General features: G+C 39.5%; 1 protein-coding gene across 1 annotated transcript; it reads left to right on the forward strand.

The window, feature by feature from the left end:
• The first annotated feature begins 637 nt into the window (after positions 1-637).
• On the forward strand, positions 638-10,648 carry LOC101289429 (zinc finger protein 501-like). Its single transcript, XM_049707867.1, has 4 exons — positions 638-641; positions 8,861-9,054; positions 9,326-10,044; positions 10,288-10,648. The coding sequence occupies exons 1-4, from the start codon at positions 638-640 to the stop codon at positions 10,646-10,648; spliced, it is 1,278 nt and encodes a 425-aa protein (XP_049563824.1).
• The last annotated feature ends 2,880 nt before the right edge of the window (positions 10,649-13,528 follow it).

The raw sequence follows: 13,528 nt of genomic DNA on the forward strand, positions 1-13,528 counted from the left end.
GTATTTTTGAATAGATAACTTCTGGGACTTGAAATGCAAGAGCACAAAGAAGGAAATTTTAGAAGTCTAGATGAGAGCACAAAGAAAGGAACGAGATCTGGGTAAAAGAGCTTTATTCAACCCAACCATAAAAGTCCCTTATCTTCTGAATGGGGTAGGATGATAGCTCAACTTTTATTTTAACTGGCATCTTTCAAGAAATACTGAAAGAAAAAAATGCATTGGTGTGAAGTAGAATGGAGGTGTGATTTACAAAAATTCAGATGTTTCAATATAAGCATCCACATCAAATCTATGCATAATTTCTTTTTATGTAGCAAGCTTTGATGTCATTGAAATAATGGAAGAATTTTTTGACGGGAATATTCTTTGTTAAGGTTTTGAAAAAATAAGAGTGTGTATTTCATTACTGAGAAAAAGCTAATAGAAGAGAGTAGAGTGTCAGGCATAATTCTGAAAGTAAAATGGATCAATGAATTTTGCTCCCAATCATTTCATCTTCCCAATGTGCTATTCATCTTACAGCTGGTTGCCTGGTAACCTGGTGATTATCAGGGGCAGTCATGGCATATCAACATTGAGGGTACAGCTGATTGTGCACGTGATTCCTGCTCTCTTTCAATCTGAGTAGGTAGTGATGGGTGAGTGTCTCGTCTAAGAGGAAGGGCTTTTTTGGTGCAGGGAAAGAATGCTGGGTATCAGATGATAATCCCACCTCTACCACATACTGGCTGTGACTCTTGGGAAAGTTACTTGACCTCAGACAGCCTCAGTTTCCTCATCTGTACAATGGAGGTAACTTTAGTTTCTACCTCTCAAAGTTGTGAATCTTACATGAGATCATGCATTAAAATGTGCAAATAGAAAGTACGATTATTTTAAATATTAACAGCCAGCACTACAATCACTACTACTAAAATGAATAATGCATGCTGTTATTGGAGACCGTTGAAGTTATTTGTTACTGGAAGCTGAATTAAATAGCTAATGATTATGTTTTATGAATCGTGTGGAATTCTTCAGTTGAAATTTAGAAAACCTGACTTTGGCCAGTTAAAGCCAAGAGGAATTTACCGAAGGATATTCATAGTGCATATATTCAATGAGTGGCTCAGGTCCTTTATTACTAGCTCTTAAAAACTGACAAAATATTTTTGTTTGAATAGGCACCATTCACAACTGTCTTCAAACTGTCCTAGTAGATACAAAAATCTATGAAATCTACAAAGTGAGCTGTGCCCCTAGGATTAGGTAATTCCTTGCCTGCACAACTGTATGGATTCCTAGACACTTCATAAGTCCTCTAAATACAGTGGAGATCTTGTACACTCTGTGTGGGGACCATAGCACAAAGGAAGATCCTTGTCCTCTGAAAAGCTGGTCCTGAACCCAGCTGCTGGGAAATATCACTCTGAGTGGAGCAGAAGACACATTTCTACTGATGCATACAGTTTTCTTTTCCTGTTTTGGCATTTCCTTAATGTTATGGGTCATGCACCGACAGCACATACCACCTTACATTGTACCCATACTTGCAATAAATTTTCCTCAGAGCGGACTTACAGAAGAATACACTAAGATATAGCTTGGGGTGTGGTGTGTGATGATCAGTGTTGTGATTGACAGAAAGAATTTCAGAGAACTAGACTCATTGCCTGAATTTGTTTTAGATTGAGAAAGTGCTTCCGAGGAATGGCTTCATTTATTCATTAATTCAACAAATTATAATTATAAATGGCTAGAAACTGAGGATAGTGTGATGTGATGTGATGAGCGAGACCAGTACAGTTCTTATCCTTACTAAAGTAATACTGCAAACACACTGTAGCAATTAAGTGTCATCAACGCTATGATAGAAAAAGTATAGCCACTTATGGAAATGAGTAGAAAGAATGCCTAATCAAAGGGTTCTGGGAAGATGTTATTATCTTGCTTTTGATTTGGCTCTGTCCCCCTTTAATGAAATCATTGACTTTTTTTACTCTGTGCCAGGCACCTAGACAGATTTCTAGGTAAAAAAAATATATATAGAACTCACATAGGAGCACAGCTGCCTTCATTTCCACTCTAAGCTTTGGGGCAGTGATAAAGGAAGGTGGATGAGATTTGGAAATGTGTATGACAAGGAAAGCACATGTCCCTGAGTCCTTGTTACAGGCAGAGATAGATTTATACAGATAATATTTCATAGATAACATAAAAATTTTAATTAAGATCTCAGTAGGCATTTAATACAGAACTCCTTACTGAAGTTGTTGTTGTTGTTGTTGATTTTCATTTGCTTTGATCAGCAAATTGTTTCCTGGGGTGATAATGACAGACGGCATGGTTTGGCAGGAGGATGAGCATACACACCTAACGTTCATAGATAAAACCATGCTGGCTGATGGCTTTGAGCCACCGAGAAGTCTCTAGTCAGAGACAGGCTTGGTGGGTGGAACAGGCGAGTGGATTGCTGTGGTTAACATTGCATTTTAGTGGATACCTTCAAGATGGCGGAGGAGTAAGACGTGGAGATTGTCTTCCTCCACACAAATACATCAGAAATATATCTAAATGTGGAACAACTCCTAGAGAACACCTACTGAACACCGGCAGAAGACCTCAGACTTCCCAAAAGGCAAGAAACTCCCCACATATGTGGGTAGGGCAAAAGAAAAAAGAAAAAACAGAGACAAAAGATTAAGGATGGTACCTGCATCTCTGGGAGGGAGCTGTGAAGGAGGAAACGTTTCCACACACTAGGAAGCCCCTTCACTGGTGGAGACGGGGGTGGTGTGGGGGAAGCATCAGAGCCACGGAGGAGAGCGCAGTAACAGGGTGCGGAGGGCAAAGCGGAGAGATTCCTGCACAGAGGATCAGTGCGGACCAACACTCACCAGCCAGAGAGGTTTGTCTGCTCATCCGCCAGGGCAGGTGGGGGATGGGAGCTGAGACTCTGGCTTCAGAGGTCAGATCAGGGAGAGGACTGGGGTTGCCTGCATGAACACAGCCTGCAGGGGGCTAGTGCACCACAGCTAGCTTGGAGGGAGTCTGAGAAAAAGTCTGGAACTGCCTAAGGGGCAAGAAACTATTGTTTCGGGAAGCGCAAGGAGAGGGGATTCAGAGCACTGCCTAAAACACCTCCAGAGACGGGCGCGAGCTGCGGCTAACAGCATGGACCCCAGAGACGGGCATGAGACACTAAGGCTGCTGCTGTAGCCACCAAGAAGCCTGTGTGCAAGCACAGGTCACTATCCACACCTCCCCTCCCGAGAGCCTGTGCAGCTCGCCACTGCCAGGGTCCCGTCATCCAGGGGCAATTTCCTCAGCAGAACACACGGCGCACCTCAGGCTGTTGCAACGTCATGTCAGCCTCTGCCTCTGAAGGCTGGCCGCACATTCTGTACTCCTCCCTCCCCCTGGCCTGAGTGAGCCAGAGCTCCCTAATCAGCTGCTTCTGTAACCCTGTACTGTCTGAGTGAAGAACAGATGCCAGAGGGTGACCTACACGCAGAGGCAGGCCTAAATCCACAGCTGAAACCCGGGAACTGTGCGCAAAAAGAAGAGAAAGGGAAATCTCTTCCAGCAGCCTCAGGAGCAGCAGATTAAATCTCTGCAATCAACTTGATGTACCCTGCATCTGTGGAATATCTGAATAGACAACGAATCATCCCAAATTGAGGCAGTGGACTTTGGGAGCAACTTTAGACTTGGCGTTTGCTTTCTGTATCTAATTTGTTTCTGGTTTTATGTTTATCTTAATTTAGTGTTCAGAGTTTATTATAATTGGTAGATTGGTTTATTGATTTGGTTGCTCTCTTCCTTTTATATATATATATATTTTTTCCTTTTTTTCTTTTTGTGAGTGTGTATGTGTATGCTTCTTTGTGTGACTTTCTCTGTATAGCTTTGCTTTTACCATTTGTCCTAGGGTTCTCTCTGACCTTTTTTCTTTATTACTTTTTAATTATTTTTTATTTTTAATAACATTTTTAATTTTAATCATTTTCTTTGATTTTATTATTTTCTTTCCTTCTTTCTTTCCTTCTTTCTTTCTTTCTTCCTTCCTTCCTTCCTTTCTTCCTTCCTTCCTTCCTTCCTTCCTTCTTTCCTTCCTTCCTTCCTTCCTTTCTTTCTTTCTTTCTTTTCTGCCTTTTTTTCTGAGCCACATGGCTGACAGGGTCTCAGTGCTTCAGCTGGGTGTCAGGCCTGTGCCTCTGAGATGGGAGAGTCAAGTTCAGTACACTGGTCCACCAGAGACCTCCTGGCTCCACATAATAACAAGTGGCAAAAGCTCTCCCAAAGACCTGCATCTCAATGCTAAGACCCAGCTCCACTCAACGACCAGCAAGCTGCAGTGCTGGACACCCGATGTCAAACAACTACCAACACAGGAACACAACCCCACCCATTAGTAGAGAGGCTGCCTAAAATCATAATAAGGTCACAGACACCCCAAAACACACCGCTGGCCGAGGTTCTGGCCACCAGAAAGACAAGATCCAGCCTCATCCACCAGAACACAGGCAACAGTCCCCTCCACCAGGAAGCTTACACACCCAGTCAACCAAACTTACCCACTGGAGGCAGACACCAAAAACAACGGGAACTGGGAAGCTGCAGCCTGCTAAAAGGAGACTCCAAATACAGTAAGTTAAGCAAAATGAGAAGACAGAGAAACACACAACAGATGAAGGAGGAAGGTAAATACCCATCAGACCAAACAAATGAAAAAGAAATAGGCAGTATACCTGAAAAGAATTCAGAGTAATGATAGTAAAGATGATCCAAAACCTTGTAAATAGAATGGAGAAAATACAAGAAATGTTTAACAAGGAACTAGGAGAACTAAAGAGCAAACAAACAATGATGAAATTAAAAATTCTCTAGAAGGAATGAATAGCAGAATAACTGAGGCAGAGGAACGGATAAGTGACCTGGAAGATAAAATAGCAGAAGTAACTACTGCAGAGCAGAATAAAGAAAAAAGAATGAAAAGAATTGAGGACAGTCTCAGAGATCTCTGGGACAATATTAAATGCAACAACATGCTAATTATAGGGGTCCCAGAAGAAGAAGAGAAAAAGAAAGGGACTGAGAAAATATTTGAAGAGATTAGAGTTGAACACTTCCCTAATATGGGAAAGGACATAGTAAATCAAGTCCAAGAAGCACAGAGAGTCCCATACAGGATAAATTCAAGGAGAAACATGCCAAGACACATATTATCAAACTATCAAAAATTAAATACAAAGAAAAAATATTAAAACAGCAAGGGAAAAACAACATATAGCATACAAGGGAATCCACATAAGGTTAACAGCTGACCTTTCAGCAGAAACTCTGCAAGCCAGAAGGCAATAGCAGGACATATTTAAAGTGATGAAAGGGAAAAACCTACAACCAAGATTACTCTACACAGCAAGGATCTCATTCAGATTTGACGGAGAAATTAAAAACTTTACAGACAAGCAAAAGCTAAGAGAATTCAGCACTACCAAACCAGCTTTACAACAAATGCTAAAGGAACTTCTCTAGGCAGGAAACACAGAGTAGGAAAAGACCTACAATAACAAACCCAAAACAGTTAAGAAAATGGTAATAGGAACATACATATTGATAACTACCTTAAATGTAAATGGATTAAATGCTCCAACCAAAATTCCTAGACTGGCTAAATGGAAACAAAAATGAGACCTGTACATATGCTGTCTACAAGAGATTCATTTCAGACCTAGGGACACATACAGACTGAAAGTGAGGGGATGGGAAAAGATATTCCATGCAAATGGAAATCAAAAGAAAGCTGGATTACCAATTCTTATAACAGACAAAATAGATTTTAAAATAAAGACTATTACAAGAGACAAAAAAAAGCCACTACATAATGATCAAGGGATCAGTCCAAGAAGAAGATATAACAATGGTAAATATTTATGCACCCAACATAGGATCACCTCAATACATAAGGCAAATGCTAACAGCCATAAAACGGAAATTGACAGTAGAAAAAATAATAGTTGGGGACTTTAACGCTGTACTTTCACCAATGGACAGATCATCCAAAATGAAAATAAATAAGGAAACACAAGCTTTAAATGATATATTAAAAAAGGTGGACTTAACTGATATTTATAGGACATTCCATCCAAAAACAACAGAATACCTTTTCTTCTCAAGTGCTCATGGAACATTCTCCAGGATAGATCATATCTTGGGTCACAAATCAAGCCTTGGTAAATTTAAGAAAATTGAAATTGTATCACGTATGTTTTCCGACCACAATGCTATGAGACTACATATCAGTTACAGGAAAAAAATTCTGTAAAAAATACAAACACATGGAGGCTAAACAATACACTACTAAATAATCAAGCGATTACTAAAGAAATGAAAGGAGAAATAAAAAAATACCTAGAAACAAATTAAAATGAAAACGTGATGACACAAAACTTATGGGATGCAGCAAAAGCAGTTTTAAGAGGGAAGTTTATAGCAATACAGTCCTACTTCAAGAAACATCTCAAATAAACAAGCTAACCTTACACCTAAAGCAATTAGGGAAAGAAGAGCAAAGAAACCCCAAAGGTAGCAGAAGGAAAGAAATCATAAGGATCAGATCAGAAATAAATGAAAAAAAAATGAAGGAAACAATAGCAAAGATCAATAAAACTAAAAGCTGTGTTTTTTTTGAGAAGATAAACAAAATTGATAAACCATTAGCCAGACTCATCAAGAAAAAAAGGGAGAAGACTCAAATCAATTGAATTAGAAATGAAAAAGGAAAAGTAACAACTCACACTTCAGAAATACAAAGAACAATCACCGATTACTATGAGCAACTATATGCCAATAAAATGGACAACCTGGAAGAAATGGACACATTCTTCAAAAAGTACAACCTTCCGAGACTGAACCAGGAAGTAGAAAATATAAACTGACCAATCACAAGCACTGAAATTGAGACTGTGATTAAAAATTTTCCAACAAACCAAAGCTCAGGACCAGATGGCTTCAGAGGCAAATTCTATCAATATTTAGAGAAGAGCTAACAGCTATCCTTCTCAAACTCTTCCAAAATATAGCAGAGGGAGGAACACTCCCAAACTCATTCTAACAGGCCACCCACCCTCATACAAAAACCAAAGGAAGATGTCACAAAGAAAGAAAACTACAGGCCAATATCACTGATGAACATAGATGTAAAAATCGTCAACAAAATACTCACCAACAGAATCCAACAGCACATTAAAAGGATCATACATCATAATCAAGTGGGGTTTATCCCAGGAATTCAAGGATTCTTCAATATATGCAAATCAATCAATGTGATTAACCATATTAACAAATTGAAGGAGAAAAACCATGTGATCATCTGAACAGATGCAGAAAAAGCTTTTGACAAAATTCAACACCAATTTATGATAAAATACCCTCCAGAAAGTAGACATAGAGGGAACTTACCTCAACATAATAAACGGTGTATGTGACAAACCCACTGTTAGCATCATCCTCAATGGTGAAAATCTGAAACCGTTTCCTCTACAATCAGGAACAAGACAAGGTTTTCTATTCTCACCACTATTATTCAACATAGTTTTGGAAGTTTTAGACACAGAAATCAGAGAAGAAAAAGAAATAAAAGCAATCCAGATTGGAAAACAAAAGTAAAGCTGTCACTGTTTGCAGATGATGTGATACTATACGTAGAGAATCCTAAAGATGCTACCAGAAAACTACTAGAGCTAATCAATGATTTGGTAAAGTAGCAGGATACAAAATTAATGCACAGAAATCTCTTGCATTCCTATACACTAATGATGAAAAATCTGAAAGAGAAATCAAAGAAACACGCCCATTTACCCCTGCAACAAAGAGCATAAAATACCTAGGAATAAACCCATCTAAGGAAACAAGAGTCCTGGATGCAGAAAAGTATAAGACAGTGATGAAAGAAAAGAAAGATTATACAAATAGATGGAGAGATATACCATGTTCTTGGATTGGAAGAATCAATATAGTGAAATGACTATACTACCCAACGCAATCTACAGATTCAATGCAATCCCTATCAAACTACCAATGGCATTTTTCACAGAACTAGAACAAAATATTTCACAATTTGTATAGAAACACAAAAGACCCCGAATAGACAAAGCAATCTTAAGGAAGAAAAACGGAGCTCAGGGAATCAGGCTCCTGGATTTCAGACTATGCTACAAAGCTGCAGTAATCAAGACAGTATGGTACTGGCACAAAAACAGAAATATAGACCAATGGAACAGGATAGAAAGCCTAGAGGTAAACCCACGCACCTATGGTCACCTTATTTTTGATAAAGGAGGCAAGAATATACAATGGCGAAAAGACAGCCTCTTCAATAAGTGGTGCTGGGAAAATTGGACAGCTACATGTAAAACAATGAAATTAGAACACTCCCTAACACCATACACAAAAATAAACTCAAAATGGATTAAAGTACTAAATTCAAGGCCAGACACTATCAAACTCTTAGAGGAATACATAGGCAGAACACTCTAGGACATAGATCACAGCAGGATCCTTTTTGACCCACCTCCTAGAGAAATGGAAATAAAAACAAAAATAAACAAATGGGACCTCATGTAACTTAAAAGCTTTTGCACAGCAAAGGAAACCATAAAAAAGACAAAAAGACAACCCTCAGAATGGGAGAAGGTATTTGGAATTGAAGCAACAGACAAAGGATTAATCTCCAAAATTTACAAGCAGCTCATGCAGCTCAATATCAAAAAAACACACAACCCAATCCAAAAAGGGGCAGAAGAATTAGGAGTGGGCGGGACTTCCGGATCCTACCTGAAGGAGGTCGTTTGGCTGCTTTTGCTGCTGTCTGCAGGACCTGAGGCTCAGGATCACTCGGTGGAGCCGAGCTTAGAGAAACTGGAAAGAGACCGAGGGGCGCCGTCCACACTTCCCAGGAGAGAGCAGGTTGCGGAACCTGCTTCCAGGATTTTTGGCCTAGGTCTCCACCATTATCCTGCAAGTCTCCTGGCACCACCGCGACCACAGGGTCCTATGTCAACCAACGCGGTGCAGGACCCAGCCCAGAGTCCATGGCTTTTCATTGGCTGAGTCCTTTCCAGGAAAGAAGGAGTCTTCATCCATTTGGATTCCGTTATTGTTTCAGGTTCCCATGGTAGCAGCAGCATTTATGGTCCCTGGACAGGGCCATGTGATCTTTGAGGATGTGGCTGTGTCCTTTTCCCAGGAGGAGTGGGGTCTCCTTAATGATGCTCAGAGACTCCTGTACTGTGACATGATGCTGGAGAACCTGTCACTTATAGACTCCCTGGGTTGTTAGCATGGAGTAGAAGCTGAGGAGGCCGTTTCTGAACAATGTGTTTCTGTAGAACAAGTGACAGAAGACAGGAATCCAAAGCTGGAGCCATCTATCCTGAAGCCTCTGTCTTCTGATACGAGTGTCCTGGTGGAGAAAGATGTTTTGTACTTGGCTGAAAATATGTTAACGTGCAGAGAGGTTGAGAAGGCTTTCCTAGGCAGCTTAGGCTTTCCCCAGCACCAGCCCTCCCATGATGGAGAGCATCCACGTAGAAGCAGGCAGAGAAGGGAGGTCTCTCACCCTGGGCAAGAGCATCACAAGTGCAGTGAATGTGGCAAAGCCTTCAGTAAAAAGTTTAAATTCGCAGAGCACCTGAGAGTTCACACTGGAGAAAAACCTTATGAGTGCAGTGACTGTGGGAAGTTCTTTAGACACAGCTCCAGTCTTATTCATCATCGGAAAGTTCACACAGGAGAAAAGCCTTATGAGTGCTGTAATTGTGAGAAAGTCTTTGCCCACAAATATAAACTTTTTGAGCACCAGAGAATCCACACTGGAAAAAGACCATATGAGTGTAATGAATGTGGGAAAGCCTTCCTTCGCAAGGATTCACTTGTTCAGCACCAAAAAATCCACACTGGAGAAAATCCTCATAAGTGTGGTGAATGTGGAAAGTGCTTCCTGAACAAAAATAACCTTCTTGTGCACCAGAGGGTCCACAGTGGAGAAAGGCCTTATGGGTGTAGCAAATGTGGAAAGTCCTTTGTCTTCAAAAAAAGGCTTCTTTATCACCAGCGAATCCACACTGGAGAAAGGCCTTACATGTGCAGTGAATGTGGGAAAGCCTATGTCTACAAAGGAAGTCTTATTGTGCATAAGAGAATTTACACTTTAGAGAAGGCTTATGGGTGTAACAAATGTGGGAAATTCTTTACAAGCAGTTTTGCCCTCAATAGACATGAGAATGTTCACACTGCATGAAGGCGTTATGAGTGCAGCGAATGTGGGAAAGCTCTCAACGGCAAAGCTAAACTTGCTGAGCACCAGAGAATCCATACTGGAGAAAGACCCTATAAGTGTAATGAACATGAGAAAGCCTTCATGCGCAAGTATACACTTGTTCAGCAACAAAAAGTCCACACTAGAGTAAAGCCTTTTAAATGCAGTGAATGTGGGAAGCCCTTCACTTACAAAACAAGTCTTGTTGTCCATCAGAGAATCCACACTAGAGAAAGGCCTTATATGTGCAGTGAATGTGGGGAAGTCTTTGTCTACAGAAGAAGTCTTGTTGTCCATCAGAGAATCCACACTAGAGAAAAGCCTTATGAATGTACTTCTTTGTAGGCAGCTCCAAACTCATAAAAAACAAAGTTCACACTAGGGCAATGCCTTCTGGACTTATGCTTTCCTTCACTTGAGTTAATATCTAGCAGCACGATTCCTATGTAGTAGAGTAGGTGAATGTATACCTTATATGTGGCCTGTCAAACTTTTCTAAAATGGTAGTATATTTTTATAGTCTCACAAGAAGCAGCAGAACATGAGTTCCTGTTTTTTACATTTTTACCAACACTTGGTATGTTCAGGCTTTCTAATTTCAGTGATGTCATAGGTGTATCTAGTGATTTTAACTAACATTTCCCTATTGACACAATGTGAGTGGTTTTCCATGTGTTAATTTCCAACCATATTTCTTTTTTTTAATTTTTATTGGAGTATAGTTAATTTACAATGTTGTGTTTCAGGTGTACAGCAAAGTGAATCAGACAGCCATATTTCCTTTTTGAAATTTCTGTTCATATAATTTTGTCATCTTAAAAAAAAACAAAAAGCAAAAATGGGCAGAAGACCTAAATAGACATTTCTCCAAATAAGATACACAGATTGCCAACAAACACATGAAAGAATGCTCAACGTCACTAATCATTAGAGAAATGCAAATCAAAACTGCAATGAGGTATGACCTCACACCAGTCAGAATGGCCATCGTCGAATAATCTACAAACAATAAATGCTGGAGAGGTGTGGAGAAAAGGGAACCCTCTTGCACTGTTAGTGGGAATGTAAATTGATACAGTCACTATGGAGAACAGTATGGAGGTTCCTTACAAAACTAAAAATAGAACTACCATAGAACCCAGCAATCACACTACTGGGCATACACCCTGAGAAAACCATAATTCAAATAGAGTCATTTACCAGAATGTTCATTGCAGCTCTATTTACAATAGCCAGGACATGGAATCAATGTATGTGTCCATTGATAGATGAATGGATAAAGATGATGTGACCCATATATACAATGGAATATTACTCAACCATTAAAAGAAATGAAATTGAGTTATTTGTAGTGAGGTGGATGGACCTAGAGTCTGTCATACAGAGTGAAGTAAGTCAGAAAGAGAAAAACAAATACCATATGCTAACACATATATATGGAATCTAAAAAAAAAAAAAAAAAGGTCATGAAGAACCCAGGGGCAAGACAGGAATAAAGATACAGACCTACTAGAGAATGGACTTGAGCATATGGGGAGGGGGAAGGGTACGCTGGGACAAAGTGAGAGAGTGGCATGGACATATATACACTACCAAACGTAAAATAGATAGCTAGTTGGAAGCAGCTGCATAGCACAGGGAGATCAGCTCGGTGCTTTGTGACCACCTAGAGGGGTGGGATAGGGAGGGTGGGAGGGAGACGCAAGAGGGAGGAGGCATGGGGATATATGTATGGTTGATTCACTTTGTTATAGCAGAAACTAACACACCATTTTAAAGCAATTATACTCCAACAAAATTTTTAAACAAACAAACAAAAAACCCAAAAATTGCATTTTAGCACAGGCATCCAAGGGTGCCAAGAACTTGACAGCATGACAGCTAGCGAGAGAGGAAGCCAAGGCAGTTAGGGGTGGCCTCCAATTCATGGTTGACAGCCAGGGATAATTTGTGGTTAACAGATAAGGAAAACTCACAGCATATACATGCGTCCTCACTCTGAAAGTGCTGTGAGTGAGATTGTCTCAGCGGAGTCTGTGCCTAGCTTTTTTGTTTTTTGTTTGTTTTGCCTAGCTTTGAACTTTAAACACTGACTGTTTAGTGTGGCAGTATCTCTAAGTCATCTTAAGTTACTTACCTCACTTTAAATAGTGATATATGTGATGTATAAGCTAGTTTATTCTAGACTTTAAGCCTATGTTTTGTTTTTATTGAATTTTACTTGATTTACAATGTTCTGTCAGTTTCTGGTGTACAGCAAATTGATTTTTATATATCTATTGTTTTTCAGATTCTTTTCCATTATAGTTTATTATAAGATATTGAATATAATTCCTTGTGTTATACAGTAGGACCTTGTTGTTTTTGTATCTCTTAATCCCAACTCCTAATTTATCCCTCCACTCTCCCCACCCTTTGGTAACCATAAGTTTATTTTCTAAGTCTTTGAGTCTGTTTCTGTTTAGATATGAACATAGATATGTTCATTTGTGTCATATTTTAGATTCCACATATAAGTGATATCATATGATATTTGTCTTTCTCCTCCTGACTTACTTCACTTAGTGTGATAATCTCTAGATCCATCCATGTTGCTGCAGATGACATTATTTCATTATTTTTGTATGGCTTAGTAGTATTTCATTGCATACATATACCACATCTTATTTATCCATTGATCTGTCAATGAACACTTGGGTTGCTTCCATGTCTTGGCTATTGTGAAAAGTGCTGCTATGAACATTGGGTTACATGTATCTTTTTGAATTAGAGTTCTCTCCAGATATATGCCCAGGAGTGGGATTACTGAATCATGTGATAACTCTATTATTAATTTTTGAAGAAACCTCCATACTGTTGTCTGTAGTGGTTGTACCAATTTACATTTCCTCCAACAGTGTAGGAGGGTTCCCTTTTCTTCATACCCTCTCCAGCATTTGTTATTTGCAGACTTTTTAATGATGGCCATTCTGACTGGTGTGAGGTAAACATAAGGCTTTTGAATTGCCTCTCACACTGCCTAGAACACCCTGTCCTCAGATTGTCAGCTGAAATGGCAGTTCTTCAGAAAGTCTTTCCTGAGCCCCTGTTTAAAGAAGTTAGATGCAATAGCTTTCTGTTATATTACATTGCTTTATTATCTCATAGCATATATCACTTTTTGGAATTATCTTAAAGTTTTGTAATAGTATTTTTCTTTGTTGTAGGTATCCCCTTTCTAGTCTG

Source organism: Orcinus orca, chromosome 3, assembly GCF_937001465.1.
Source record: "Orcinus orca chromosome 3, mOrcOrc1.1, whole genome shotgun sequence".
NCBI classification, from domain to species: Eukaryota; Metazoa; Chordata; class Mammalia; order Artiodactyla; family Delphinidae; genus Orcinus; species Orcinus orca.